Source organism: Mesoplodon bidens, assembly GCF_964165515.1.
Source record: "Mesoplodon bidens genome assembly, chromosome: 20".
NCBI lineage: Eukaryota > Metazoa > Chordata > Mammalia > Artiodactyla > Ziphiidae > Mesoplodon > Mesoplodon bidens.
In genome coordinates, this window is record NC_138181.1 from 24,392,647 (window position 1) to 24,408,639 (window position 15,993).

The 15,993-nt window shown below is 44.7% G+C and overlaps 1 protein-coding gene across 1 annotated transcript in view; it reads left to right on the plus strand.

The window, feature by feature from the left end:
* Positions 1-3,711: 3,711 nt before the first annotated feature.
* The window catches only part of PDGFRL (platelet derived growth factor receptor like), a 48,034-nt gene continuing 35,752 nt past the window's right edge, over positions 3,712-15,993 (plus strand). The window contains exons 1-2 of the mRNA XM_081220691.1: positions 3,712-4,262; positions 13,262-13,559. Of these exons, the coding sequence (XP_081076817.1) occupies positions 4,208-4,262; positions 13,262-13,559 (353 nt within the window). The 5' untranslated portion in view covers positions 3,712-4,207. The remainder of the gene's footprint in view (positions 4,263-13,261; positions 13,560-15,993) is intronic.

Below are 15,993 nucleotides of genomic sequence, written 5' to 3' on the forward strand. Positions count from 1 at the left end.
CATAAGCAAGTAAAAATAAGAACAAAGTTTAACAATTAACAAGTAAAACTTACATGGAAAAAATATATGTGTTTATAACTATATAAGTGCTTAACTATGTAACTACACACACACGTCTATACACATACACACACACACATAGGTAGCCCAAATTTAGCTAAAGTGTATTTGACACAAAATACACTTAAGAATGCAGGCTTGGGATTACAGAATTTCAAAATTGTTGTCCTAATACCAGCATTCACCAATTATAGAATATAATGGGGACATAAAAATAGACTTGAACAAATGGAAATATATATAACTTTATGACACATTCTGGGATAGGAAGACTTAATATTGTAAATATGACCATTCTTCCCCCAAATATAAATTAGATGCAATCATAATCAAAACACAAAGTTTTTATGGAGGTTAACAAAGTGATTTCAGACTTCATCTGGAAGAGAAAATGTACAAGCATAATTAACATAAGATCAATGATGGGGGCACCCCTTGCCCAAACAAATAACAAAACATACAATAAATCGGTATCAGTTAATGCAGTGTGGTGTTTCTATAGGTATAGATAAAAAGATCAATAGAATAAAATAGAACTGAAACAGACCCATGTACATGTGTAATTTAATACACACTAAAAGTCAATTCAGAAAGATGGGAAAAGAACCAGTCATTTAACAAATGATAATGTGACACTGATCATCTAATTGGAAACATAAGCATAAAATTAGATTTGTAATTTGTGATACCCAAACCAAAAAATGATAGATGGATTTAAAGACTAAACAGACCAACAAAACTATAAAAGTTTTAGATGAAAATATAAAACACGTAATTTGCTGATTTGTGGCAGAGAAGGTCCATCTAAGGGGATATAAAACCCAGATGCCATGAAAAAGATTACTGAAAAGTGTAATTGCTAAACATTTGTTGTATTTCTTAAAGAAAGGCACCATTAGCAAAACTAAAACACAAGCAAAGGATTAGAAGAAAATGTCTGCAGTATGTATAACACCCAAGAGCTTATTATCCAGAACATATTAAGATTCTACTATAGTAAGGCAATAAGAAAAATAAGTCAATTTTCAAATACAAATGGCTGATAAAAACATAAGATGCCCAACCTCAACAGTAATAAAAGGAATAGGGGGCTTCCCTGGTGGCGCAGTGGTTGAGAGTCTGCCTGCCGATGCAGGGGACACGGGTTCGTGCCCGGGTCTGGGAGGATCCCGCATGCTGCGGAGCGGCTGGGCCCGTGAGTCATGGCTGCTGAGCCTGCACGTCCGGAGCCTGTGCTCTGCAACGGGAGAGGCCACAACGGTGAGAGGACCACGTACCGCAAAAAAAAAAAAAAAAAAAAAAGGAATAGGAATTGAAATAGCATAATGAGATCCCCCCTCCCAGGTTGTAAAAATTGAATAGATTAGTCATGTCCAGGACTGGTGGGCGGGAAGAAATGCGTAGGCTCATGGGCTCCCAAAGAAAGTAGAATTGGCTATAAATAGGAACAGCTTTGTTGAATTGGCAGCATTAATCAAAATTGCTAAATATCATGGCCTTTGGCTGAATAATTTCATTTTTATCTATGTGTATGTGTTATAGAAATACTCATGGGCATAAAGCTATTTGGATAAGGACAGTTATTGCAGCATTTTTTTGTAAAGGAGTTTTTTAAAACAACCAAAGTATCTATAAACAGGAGCATAATTTAAACTATGGTGCATCATTACCATGAAATACTTTATAGCTAGAAGCGTGGGGGACATGAAAGGGTATGTTTATTATTTTTATCATTTCCTGTCCTATATGTTCTGTGGTGGTTTAAACTATTTTTTAATGGATTAATTACTTTTGAAAAAAAAGTTCTTTTTGAAATAAAAGAAAACACAGGTGGAGTAGCTAAGTGCAACCCTCATTAATGTCAACTCTCTTCATATGTGGTGCATTTTGGTCTCTCTCTCTCTCTCTCTCTCTCTCTCTAGTAAACAACCAGCAGAGGCTTGTGGGAAAGAGCTGCTGAAGGATTCTGGGCTCTCCTTGTGTCCGAGGCTCCCAGGGATTCGAAATGTTCACGCCAGCCTGCATTCAGCTTTTAAGGATTCATTACAATTTTAGCTGTTTTCTTTGCACAGCTACTTCTACGGCAGCCACCTACTCCTCCCGACTCCTTCAAAGGGTGGAACAGACTGTGTGTTCCCCCTCTCCGTGGAATGGGTTGCAATTCCGTCCATCTGGTTGTTTTGCCATCTTAGCTCTCTGTTATCAAGCCTATCAGGTAAGTCACAAAGTACTTGCCTCCAGTCTTGGGAGTTTCTGAGGAGTGACTTTATGGTCAGGAGGGCCCTGTTGGAAAGCTTTCACCTCTAGTGATTTCAGCAGCTCATTTTAACCGGTAGAGTGAGGGTTCGACCCAGAGACTGGGGTGTCAGACAAAACCTGGATTAAGACTTCGTACCAGTTTGCCTTTGGGCCGCCTCATCCATAAAATGGGGCCGAAACTAACCACACAGCCTCCCTTGTTGTTGATACAAGGAACAAGAAATGCATGTTGAGGGTTTTATGCTCTGTGTGGAACACTGTAAGTTCCTAATTAATGAGTATTACTTTCCAGAAACTGGTGGTAGAATGCAAAATTTAATAAGACGCATTTGTTGCCCTTGAACTCAGGAGAGGCAGGAGAAAGAAGCACAACCAGATTCACCGCTAAGTCCTGCATTTTGTTGCAGCTGCTACCATGAAGTATTTGTACTAGGGAAGCACTTAGCTCAGCCCAGAGCAGGTGAGGTCTGAGCTGAGCCTTGTAGGATGAGCTCGGCCAGGGGTTGGGGGTGGCGAGAGGGCAGGCAGGTGGTGGAAGGAGGAAGGGGACTCGGCGGCAGAGGGGGCAGCGGGAGCCGTGGAGCCCCGCGGGCGCTGGGCCGAGGGCGCTGGGAGCGTGCTGTTGGCGTGACGGGCAGGACCGGGGAGCAGGCGGCGGAGCTGTAGGTGCCTCCACCCCCCCCAGCCCCGGGGCCCGAGAACTCTGTAGCAGGAGCCTTGCTGGAGAGCCTTTGAAGGGTTTTTAGTCGGGTTAGAGTTTTTTGGGAGTCGCATTTGAAGATCAGTCTAACAGCTGGAGAAAGAATGGATTGAGGTGCAAGAAGGAGGGGCAGGGAGACCCACCAGGAGGCTGTGGCCCCTTGCTGATGACAGACGGTAACATCGTGAGCCGGGGCGGGGAGGGAGGGAGGATGGCAAAGTGCGGCGGCCTTGACGCAGAGCCGGCAGGGAGAGCCCGCAGCACGTGGGGGCGTGTGGAGTGAGGGACAGGAGGTGGAGACGGAACCCCAGGCCCCAGCACAAAAGGGAACGCCAAGGTGTCAATTTCTCGGCGTCCGGAGGGGCCCCTGAGGCTCTTGCTTGGATCTGTTTTCTGGCACAGTCCCTCCTGAACGCTTAAATTGAGTCGTATGTAGGGCAATGGGACTTCGGAATAAAAGAGGAAGGAGACATTTCTCCAAAACCTCCGCCAGGCACCGGGGAAGGAGCTGGCCTGCCGTGGGCCCCTCTGAAGGCAGAGCAGTGTCTCCACTGAAGCCCCAGGGCTCTCACGTCTCAGCTGCAAGATAGACGCCGTGTCCAGCAGGTACAGGGCTGGGTGCAGAGCCGGGATAACCGAGGGCAGTGGTCTTGTTAGTGAGAGCCAGTGAGAGACCTGCTGGGAATGCAGAGAAATACTTAGGGGGCTCTTTTCACAGAGCATTATGGCTGCACTTGAGCTGGTGGGGAGAGCGCTGGTGACATTTTGGACAGCTACGGTTAAATGTGACCCCCTCAGTACCCGCAGGATTGCGCGGGGCCTGCTTGAAGTTGGTAAATTTCGTGAAACGCCGAGCGTTGGGGGAACTCGATGAGTGGCTGCTGTAATTGACATTTCACCCTCAGCCCTCGTCCTCGGCGCCGGGAAAAAGCGCAGCGCTTCACGGCTCCGCCAGGGGGCAGGAGAGGTTACATTACACAGAGAATTTAAAAAAAAGAAAGAAAGAAAATCCCTAAACTTTCCCCCCAAATCTGTTCCTCCTCATGAAACCGAATCCTCCAGCTGCGGCGTCCCAGGCGCCCGCCCCTCGCCCGCCGCCTCCCCTGGCGCCCCTGCCCTCGCCCTGCGCTTTCCGCGCGCCTCGGACCTGCCGTCCCCCGCACCTCTGCCCCACCCCTCGCCCTGAAGATGAAGGTCTGGCTGCTACTGGGTCTTCTGCTGGTGCACGAAGCGCTGGAGGACGGTGAGTTACTCTGCGTGGGGGGCTACCCGGACTGCCCCCCTCCCCACCCCACCAGCCCTCGTCGTCCTCCAGGTCTTCTTCTAACTTTAGACCTTCCGAGGCCCAGCCCTGGAGCCTCTCCCTACTCCGTGCACTGCCCCCCCCCCCCCGCCTCAGGAGGGTCTCCTTATCTCCCTCTCTCCACCTCCCCTCGGAGCCCCTGGGACGGTGGCAGCTTCTCTGACCCTTAGGATCCCCACCAGAAGCGCTCCTGCGCTCCTGGAAAGCTCTCGGCAGCTGGCAAACGGAACAACCCCAGGCAGCCCCTGGTCCAACCCCCAGTGTCAACGTGTCTGTCTGGGAGCGGCGGATCGTTTCCACCTCCGCGCGGCGTTCGCCCCGGGTCGCTCGTGAGGGCGAGTGCCACCTAAACTGAGCCTTTTGCAAAATTCGAAGAGTCCTCCTCCCCCACCTGCAGTCCTAGATTCCTTTCATAAACCACCTTGAATCCTGCGAGATGTGCCTAAGTCTTAGACCAGATATTTCTGGGTATCAGACCTCCACACGACTCAAAAACCCACAGCTGTTACACTTCTTATCTTATTGGAGGGGAGAAGATGAAGGACATGGTTTTATGTGAACCATATGGGGGCCCTTGTGCCGCTGAACTTTTTTGAATGTGTGCCTGTCCTGGGCCCACCCTGTTGTGTAGACTCACAACCACAGGGCCAGACTTTAGTGTGTGTGTGTGTGTGTGTTTCTACGTCTATTATCTATATTTCTGTTGGCATTTAATTGGTTGGCTCCATTATTTTTCAGTTGGTGTTATTCGTGCAGTATATTTTGTATCTGTTACATCCTGGTATCCTGAAATCTCCCTTGGAATTCTGCTCTGCAGTCACTATTTTTGCTGGTTTTGGTTGAAAAGCAGCTTTTGCTGTTATGCAACCTCCCGCTGGGGCCAGCTCACCCTGGCTCACATCTTTTATCCACTACTCAGTCCTGACCAGTTCCTTTCTTTCCCATGAAACTAGAGGCATTGGCCAGAAAAAGACCACATTCTGGTTTGCAAAGTCCAAAATGGTTGTGGGACTTGAAGTTGAATGTGAGGCTCCTTAAGCCTAGAGCCTTGCTGGATAAAGTGTAGGCAGTGCTTATCCTGGGGAGGGGCGGGGAGGAACAGGTCCTCTTTGCCTAGAGAGCAGTTGGCGTGAGTTCACGGTGTAAAATACAATATTAAATTTCTCCTGGCAGGTCCTCGCATGTGATCGCTGAAGTGATAGAAATGTAGTATTTGGTATCACTTTTTGAATAGAGCAAGAGACGGTCAGACAAAATAATTTCAAGTGGCCCATTCTCTTGGTTACACAGTTCACCCAAGATGCCTGCCGCAGGGGCTCAGGAGGCAGCCTCAGCCTCTGCCTCCTGAATCTCTCCCAGCTAATGTGTGCCCAGACCATGATTACAAACAGCTGCCTGAATCAATTAGCATCTGTTTGTCAAATGTAATTTATACAAACAGTATAGATTTGTGAGACAATCAGAAAGTTGAACACAGACTGAATATTTTATAAGAAATAATTGATAAATTTTAGATGTGATAATAGCACTATGGCTTTATATTTAAAAGTAAAAAGTAAAATATATAGTATAAACTATTTGTGAATAAAATATTGAACACATAATTAGAAAAGTAAATCTGCTTCAGTAAAGTATATAAGTTTTTCTAAACCTATTAAGAATGTTTTCTCGGGTTTGAGTTATCACGTGGCTGGCTGGGACCAGGAACCGAGAGTGACTTAGGTGGGGTGCCCTTCCAGTGCCAGCCCCTGATTAACAAGTCAGAATACGGTACATTCCTGGTCATCCCGAAGCACAAACACCAGACACAGGCCCATGACTCAACTTCTCCCACTGCCTTTCACTCTTTCTGCTCACTTCTAGGAGAGGCTTTCTAATAGTAAAAGAATTCCCTGTAAGCATATGCTGGGTGTACATCTGCTCTAACCCAGCAAAGTTTGCCTGGCTTCATTCTAAAATGCTTTAAATTTTTAGAAGTAATGTTATTTCTTCTCATGAAGAGTGGGAGTTGGAAGGGCGTGCCACTCTTGTGGCATGAAAGTGAGGCATGAAAACAGTTAATAAAAGGCCCAAGATGCCACTTAGAGCCAGACGTGGCTCACGGCACCTGATTTTCAGCATTTTTATGGAATACATGCCACTGTGTTTGTTGATATGGTGCTGCTATTTTTACATAAAAGAGTACAACATCACAGGTCCTTACCAGCTTTTGTTATCTACATATTTTTACCCAGTGTTGGGAGCAAATGACGAAGTATAAATATTGATTTGTTACTGCTGTTTTGTCAATCTCACGCCGGACCCTTGATCAATACTAATTTGATCTTCAGTCTAACGTGGGCTTATTTTCGGTCCTGTGAAGGTTCCCTTTCTGGGGAAACTAAAGAGATTCATTATGATGGGAGGGCAAAACAGCCTGATCTCTAAGAAGGTAAGGGGAGTGACACTGAAAATGAGTCCTAACCAGGACTCGGTATCATTATTGTGACTCAATTTATTCCTTGGAAAAAGGATAAAAATTAGTTCAGAAAACCTTATAATGAAAAAATTGTAAAAACTCTCATTGTTCACAAGTGCAAATAATGAATGTTTTGAAGCATTTAGGATCTTGGTCTGTGTGTTTGACATACAAAATCATCTCTGATTCTTAGAGCTGAAAAAGAGAAAAGTTTAGGGGCAACAGAGAGACCGGGCAGTGTGCCAGCCAGAGCAGTGAGAGAAGTTCTGAGGATTGATGGCTGCCCCCGTACAAGGTTGTAAAGCCCTGCCCTTGCGGTGCTCGTAGTCTAATGGAGAGGACAGGTAACAAACAAGTAAAGATAACATTTCAGGAACTGATAAGCGGCGTGAAAAATCAGTAATCAGGATGTATTAGTTTCCTAGACCTGCTGTAACCAAGCACAAACTAAGATACTACGAGTTCTTAGTTCTCACACAGTTCTGGCGGATAGAAGTCAAATCAAGGTGTCAGCAGGGCCATGCTGCTGCTGAGACCCTGGGCTGAATCCTTCCTTGCCTCTTTCTAGCTTTGGCTGGCGGCCGGCGATTCTCAGTGTTCCTTGGCTTACAGCTGTATCTCCCCAATCTCTGCCTCTGTTGTCACTTGGCCATCTTCTCCCTCTGTGTGTGTCTTCATCTGGCATTTTCCTCTGTGTGTGGGTCTCTGTATAAGGACACCAGCTTATTGGATTAGAGCCCATCCTAATGACCTCATCTTTTTTTAAAAATTTTTATTGGAGTATAGTGTTTCTACTGCACAGCAGAGTGAATCAGCTATACATGGACATATATCCCCCCTTTTTTGGATTTTCTTCCCGTTTACATCACCACAGAACATTGAGTAGAGTTCCCTGTGCTATACAGTAGGTTCTCGTTAGTTATCTATTTTATACATAGTATCAATAGTGTATATATGTCAATCCCAATCTCCCAATTCATCCCACCCCCCTTTCCCCCTTGGTATCCATACCTAATGACCTCATCTGAACTTGATTATGTCTACAAAGATCCTATTTCCAGATAGGTTACATTCACCAGTTGCAGGGGTTAGGACTTCAATGTATCTTTTTGGAGACACAGCTGAACCTATAAGATAGGATAAGAGCATGGAGAGGGCTGCCGAGGGCAGTGTGCGTGGGGTTTTGATAGGAGGGTCAGAGGCCAGCTGAGAGGGAGGAAGCAGGTGCTGCTTGTCTGAAAGAAGAGCCACGAAGCCAAGGGCATGAGCCTCAAGGTGTCCTGGTGGTCACTGTGGCTGAAGGAGCGTGAGAACTGAGACGGGAGTTGGCAATGCCCTGTCGGGTGTGGGAAGACTTAGGCTTTATTCTAAATTAGATGAAAGTCACTGGAGGGTCTGCAGCAGAGAAGTGCCCATGGTCTAACTTATATTTTCAAAGGTAGGCGTGCTTAGGTAGAAGCCAGGAGCCTGCATAGGGGGCTCTTTCCATAGTCTAGGGGAGGATTGTGGTTGCAGTGGGTGTAGGGGGTAGAGCCTGGGTTCGGGGTCTATTTTGAGGGCGAAGCCAAGAGGGTTTGCTGCTGGATTGGACGTGGCTTTGGAAAGAAAGAAGAGAATCCTGTGCGACTCAGAGGTTTATGTTCTGAGCAACTGGGTGAATAGAGTTGCCATTTGCCGATAAAGGGACACCGGGGAAGGAGCTGATTTGAAAGGGCATCTAGAGTTCAGTGTGGACACGTCCAGTTTGAGATGCCCACTAGCCTTCCAAGTGGCAGTGCTGAGTAAGCGACAGAATATTCAGATCTGGATTTAGAGGCAAAGTGAGGACAGGAACAAGGCAGCTCTCAGCAGATAAATACTGTTAGTGCCAAGGGGACTGGTGAGGCCACTTAGAGACTGAGGAGTTGCAAGGATTCAGCCCTTTGGACTCAGGCAGGAAAGGAAGATGAGGAAGGCTGCCAAACGGACCGAGAGCCAAGACAGTGCCATGTCCTGGAAGCCAAGCGAATAAAGTGTTTCAAGAGAGAGTGGTCATTTTGCAGTATATATAAATATGGGATCGTTATGTTGTTCACCTGAAACTAATATGTTAGTTGAGTTATATGGGATCGTTATGTTGTTCACCTGAAACTAATATGTTAGTTGAGCTGTCAATTACATCTCAAAAAAAAGTGTGATGAGCTGTGTTCTGATGGATGCTTAAAAAAAAAAAGTATCAATCTAAGGTCTTTATCCTGAAATAGAAGTATCTAATCTTAGAAGTTGCTCTCATAAGAAAAGGATACTTTAAGCAATGATATTGAGGGTATTTTGGAGTGGGGTTCCAGCGGGGGTAGGGAAAAGAGGCTCTCATCCTGCTACGTTTTTACCTCCCTACTGTCTGCTTTCTCAACTTCTCATATTTGTTCTTGGAAAAGTATATGTGTTCCTGTGGGGTGTTTCATGAGGAATGGAAAAACGAGAGTGGGGTGTCCCAGTCTGTACAACTGCTTAGGGGAAGCCCTGAGCTACCCAGCACATTTATAGTGCGGATATTTAGATGCTGATCTCGGGTCAGATCTTTCCCCTTAGCTGCCCATGGAGAGAAAAAAGCGAACAGCTTCAGGGCTTTGATGTGAATGCCTGTGTTTCCAGGGAATCCGCATCTAAGCAGCTGTCAGTGATTCTTCTAATGAATTTATTTTCTCCTCCCACACAGTCTGATAGAATTAGAGAGGTTAATAGTCAGGTCAGCTTTATTGAATAAGCTTTGATTGCAATCAATCCTCAGCTGATGCTGAAGAATTACAGCCCTTTGCCCTAGGTACTTCTGGTTGTGCAGCATTTACCCATTCATTTTGGAGATGTTTTTTGACCCGCATCTCTTCACTTGGGGATTGTAATGTATGCCTTGGAAAAGCATCTCCAGCCCTTCCAGGAAGGTTGTGCCCTCATCCCGGGCATCAAGTTCTGTTTGACTTGGAACTCCTTGTCAAAGCCTGTGACCTACCAAACAAAGAAACCACTTAGATAATGGTGCTGTGCCTGAGATTCATGCAGATAAAGTGAAAATGCTGATCTTGCGTGAATTGAACGCAACAAGACGAACCAGAAGAGACTCTAGATCTGGTTTTTCACTGCCGCCTTAGTAACCTTGGGTGAGCTACTTGGCATCTGTGGTCTCCATTTTTCACCTGTAAATTAGGAAAAATAATGAGCTGCTTTACCTCCATCACAAGTTTATCATGGAGATCACCCTGAGACATTATGAGACAACCACAAAACAAGCAGCACCTCGCTCACGCTTACTTACTGTGGGTCACACACTGGTCTCAGCGTTTTAAACATATTAACTCGTTTAATCCCCACAGCAATCCATGAGATAGTCATTATTACCATATAATTCTCAATCTACAGATGAGGAAAGTAAGAGGGAGGGTAACTTCCCAAGGGCACACAGTAAGTCAACAATGACTTCAGGACCTAAAGTCTGTAATGACATTTAATGGTGTGTGAATTTTGTCATTTATTTCTCTAAAATATACTGTGCCATAATCTCAAAAATGCAATGGTAATGGACTTTCACTTTTGTATATCTACATTGTAAATTCTTATACTTTTTTAGGCCTTTGGAAAATAACTAATTTACTTAGTTAGCCTGAAGAGTCATTCTTTGCAAAAGATAGACATGGGATTTGGGAGTCGCTCAGTCCTAGGACTTGTCCGTGGGACCACTGGTCCGGCTCTTTGGACTGTGTGTCGTCACTGTCAAACCATGGACCAGTTCCACGGTCAAGCAGCTGGACCGACTGATGGGCCTATTTGGTCAAAAGGTCAAATGATTTTTCAGGGATGAGAACACCTGTTTGAAGGCATAATATCCATAACTAGTTAATCGAATATTGCTGGGTAGCATCAGCACACGGGATCTGAGAGCTTAGGATCAGGGAAACTGCATGGGCTGCCTAAATTCCCTAGGATTTACAGACAGTTGTTGTCATTTCCAATAGCTTGAATTCCTGTTCATGATGAAGAAAAAACACCAAATTTAGACATCAATCCAGAGGTCCATGACTCTCACAGGCATAGTTTGACTGAAATGCTTGCAGGGCACAGATGACTCAGACAGCATCATGGTAGGCTTTTAATTTCTGCCTTAAGAAAAAGACAGTGACTTTTACCTATTGTAACAGTGAGGCTTATGCTTCACAATTGGTGTTGCTGGATTAGAATATTTCTGTGGGTCTAATATGTTCCCAACGATTGCAGTGCTTTTCCTTCTGGGAGGTTGCGGAAATGTGTGCATGGGCACCCCGCCCACCCCTATCTGTCATTAGGACCCCGGGCATAAATAAACCAAATGTGCAGGGTCTGGGGAAATCTTGACAAACGGCAGGTATTGGGACTCGCCTTGGAGACTAGGGCTCAAGGGCACAGTCCTGCTCCCTGGAAGGACTGAGAAAGCTCAGCAGGGCCCATGACCCAGAGGAACCAGAGTAGAGGGAGGATGGGAGATAAGAAGAGACTCAGACCCAGGGAAAGGAGAGGTCACAGATGGACCTGGAGTCATGGAAAGGCTCGCGGGGCTCAGGCGCGACGCAGCCACACCCAAAGGAAGGCCGCGTGCCAAGGACTTGCTGTTGATACTGAGCTCACAGTGGGGTTGGTTCCAGAGTCTGGGCAGGGCTGAACCAAGAGTGGAGGCCAAATGGCTCCTGTTTCAAAGGGCAACACTCCAAAGAAGCCAAGTTCATCATTACACAGTTGAGTCCACGTCAGCTGAGTTTTGGGTACAAATCATCAGACGGTGGCTCCATGAAACGCTCACCAACTGCACACACACCATGTGAACAGCCCAGATCAAGACAGAGCGGTCCTGGCAGCCCCTCTCCTGTCCCCTCCTGGTCATCCCCAGCCCTCGTAGGAAAACCACCGCCTGCCTCCTCACCTCAGAGAGTCAGACCTGAAGTTTCTAAAAAATCAAGTTTCTAACATTTATAAATCAGGAAACCTGCATTTCTGCCATCCTGTGAGAAATCAGATCCTGTAACCCTGGACACTCTCTCCCTCCAGGCAGCTGTCCCTTTGGGAGGGCGTGGCCTCTCCAGGCCCACCTGGCTCACCTCAATTTGTCACCAGCCTGGTCTGCTGGTGTGAGAGCTTGCAACACTTGCCTTTTTCTGTCTCTTGATCCCAATTTCAGTGTCTCTGTACTCTTGACCACCCGAGCCCTTTATACACCAAGGTAACATTAGAGAAATAAATACGAACATCAAAGAGGGAAAAATTTTTTCTCCTGATTTATCACATTTCCCCATTTTATACAAATGCCCTGTAATTCCCTCAACTGGTCAAGATGTGTGTAGTTATCTATTCCAAATATCTCCAGGCTGTTGACCCTCAGGTAGTGACATGGGGGTGAGGAGACCTGAGTTTTACTTCCACATCCAGTCACTAGCCAGCTTTGTGCAGTTTAACTTTTAAGGCCTCCTTCATTATTTCCTAAAATGTATAACATGAGGACCTTAAATGATCTCTCAGGACCTTGTAAGTTTGGACGTTTTATAATTCTGTGGGCTTATAGCAAGGTCACTTTGGAGCTGATGCAGACAGTGGAGCAAATGAATTGCCAAGTCTCCTCCTCTTGGCTGGGTGGACACAGCATATGGCCATGCGGGCTGGGTGGACAGCTGAGATTTCTGGAAGCCAGAGGTATTCCAAGGGCAGGGCAGCATTGTCTGTAGAGAAGGGAAAAACAGCAGTAAGAAAATGGACTTAAAGGTCATCAGTTCTTACCACCATTTGCCAGCAATTCTCAACCATGTTGGTGATAAAATACTCCTCCCCCCAATGTATTTTGTTGGCTAAATTCTAAACCTTTGCTAAAGTTACCACTGAGTTTTAATAATGTGTATGTATGCTTTAAATGAACACAGGGTTAGTACTTATTTCTTACTAAGCCATGGATGTTGTCCACCCTGACACACACAGGCACCACAGTACGTACTCATTTGGGAGAAAGTTTGTGATGGTTTGAAATCTTCTGAGTGTGCTTGCAGTGTAGTCTGTCTCCACTCCCTGGAGACTACATATTCTTGGGTTTAAACAATTGGTTCAAAATAAACAACGACAGCACTGAGATGGCAAGGACCAGAAACAGACCTTGAGAGGCTTCAGGTCCACCATTCTGGGTACCACCTTAGAGCTGGTGAGACTGAGTGTGAACCACAAGAAAAAGTTGTTTTGTTTGGGAAGTGTGAATGTCAGTTCATACGTGCAATATTTTGCTGAGTTTGAACAAAATCTTGGAAGCTGAAATTGATTCCCTTTCAGTTACTAATTGGTTTAAAGCTAAAGAATGAACCAAGAAAATAATGATTATTCCTGAAAGTAACTTTGACATAGGAGGAGAGGGATATGAAAAATGATCTGTTTCAGGGGTTGAAGACTCTGGGTATGTTAACCACCAAAGTCTGTTGTTCTCTCCTCATGTTTGTACCAGTTACTGGTCAACATCCTCCCAAGAACAAGCATCCAAAGGAGCCCGGAGAGAACAGAATCAAGCCTACCAACAAAAAGGTGAAACCCAAAATTCCTAAAATAAAGGACAGAGACTCCGCTGATTCAACACCAAAAACAAAGTCTATAATGATGCAAATGATAAATAAAGGTCGCTTTCAGAAACCCGCTGCAACCCTGAGTCTGATGGCAGGGCAAACTCTAGAGCTTCGATGTAAAGGGAATAAAATCAGATGGAGCTATCCTGCCTACCTTGACACCTTTAAGGACACCCGCCTCAGGTAAGCCTTTTCTTTTACTTGTGTTGGGTCAAGGATTTGGTTTCATACCCTTGCTTAATATCACATTGTGTCTGACATCTACCATTTTACTTTAGCAGATTATAAAAATGGAAGCTCATTGAGCAAAAGCCATTGGTTTTATTGCTTCACCCAGTTAAAAAAAATTATTGCAAATCCTACCAACATTGTTTAAACAGTGAACTGTTAAAGGGAGCTGTATGACAGATAATTAAAACTGTGATGTATAGAGGTAGAGATTTAAGAATTCATACTGTAAAAAATAATGGACTCAATGCTTTGTCATTTTTTAAGTAATTGTAATGAAAACTGACTAATGGGAGATTCCTATGAGCAACTTGACCAGAGGTGAATTGCTTTTGACCTTTTCAACTTCTTCTGATTTATTTTTACTTTTCCAAGTATATGGCTTTTATATTCAGAGGCATCCGTTGGTAAGGAGGCTAAAGATTTCTCATGTTTGAATGAGTACCTTCAGGAAAAGTGGTTAAGATGATGATTATGAAAACTGTGAAAGGCAAGAATGCAGAGCATGTTTTAGAGGGTGCCAGAAAGGGCCTATGGCGTTAGGGGGTGTTTTCCTGCGTATCTTTGGGGAAGCCCCCTAAACTCCCTCCCTCCCTCAGTTTCCTCTGGCAAAGAATGAAGGGGATTGGTCTATGTGCTTCCTAAGTTTCTTTCTAGACCTTTCTTCATATGAAAGGTCAGGATATTCTTCATATGATTCAGGATAGAGAAACAGAGGAGATCGTCTGTTTGGGATGATTGGAATGGGGAGAAGAAAGAATGTGGATCTCAGGCATCCATCCCAAATGCTGCATGTTCAAAAGAGGTTCATATTTCCACACACACTCCACCTCCTTGGATCTTCATCTCCCTCAAGGACACCACCATCCACTCAGCTGCTCAGCCTGAAAACCGGGGAGCATCCTTGCCTTCTTCCTCTCTCCTTCACTCCAATCAGTCACCAAGTTCAGTCACTTCAATTTCCCTTCCTTCCTTCCATTTTTATTGAAGTAGAGTTGATGTTCAATGTTGTGCCAGTCTCTGCTGTACAGCAAATTGACTCAGTTATACACATAGAGACATTCTTTTTAAATATTCTTTTCCATTATGGTTTATCCCAAGAGATTGGATATAGTTTCCTGTGCTCTACAGTAGGACCTTGTTGTTTATCCATTCTAAACGTAATAGTTTGCGCCTACCAACCCCAAACTACCAGTCCATCCCTCTCTCTCCCCCCTCCCTGTTGGCAACCCTAAGTCTGATCTCTATGTCTGTGAGTCTGTTTGTTTTGTAGGTAGGTTCATTTGTGCCATAGTTTAGATTCCACATATAAGTAATATCATATGGTATTTGTCTTTCTCTTTCTGACTTTTCACTTAGTATGATGATCTCTAGTTGCATCCATGTTGCTGCAAATGGCATTATTTCATTTTTTTATGGCTGAGTAGTATTCCATTGTATGTATGTACCACATCTTCTTTATCCAGTCATCTGTCGATGAGCATTTAGGTTGTTTCCATGTTTTGACTATTGTGAATAGTGCTGCTACAAACATAGGGGTGCATGTATCTTTTTGAATTGTAGTTTTGTCCAGGTATATGCCCTGGAGTGGGATTGCTGGATCATATGGTAATTCTATTTTTAGTTTTCTGAGGAACCTCCATAGTGGCTGCACTAACACTCCCACCAACAGTGTAGGAGGGTTCCCTTTTCTCCACGCATCCTCCAACGTTTGTTATTTGTAGACTTTTTAATTAATGCCATTCTGACCGGTGTGAGGTGATACCCCATTGTAGTTTTTTTTTTAAACATCTTTATTGGAGTATAATTGCTTTACAATGGTGTTGTTAGTTTCTGCTTTATAACAAAGTGAATCAGCTGTACATATACACATATCCCCATATCTCCTCCCTGTTGCGTCTCCCTCCCACCCTCCCTATCCCACCCCTCTAGGTGGTCACAAAGCACTGAGCTGATCTCCCTGTGCTACGTGTCTGCTTCCCACTAGCTATCTATTTTACATTTGGTAGTATATATAAGTTCATGCCCATTGTAGTTTTGATTTGCATTTCCCTGACAATTGGTGATGTTGAGCATCTTTTCATGTGCCTACTGGCCATCTGTATGTCTTCTTTGGAGAAATGTCTACTGTCTTCTGCCCATTTCTCAATTGGGTTGTTTGGTTTTTTTGCTGTTGAGTTGTGTGACCTGCTTGTATATTCTGGAGATTAAGCCCTTGTCAGTCACATAATTTGCAAAGATTTTCTCCCATTCCATAGGTTGGCTTTTCTTTTTTTTTTTTTTATGATTTCCTTTGCTGTGCAAAAGCTTATAAGTTTGATTAGGTCCCATTTGTTTATTTTTCTTTTTATTTCTGTTACCTTGGGAGTCTGACCTAAGAGAACATTTG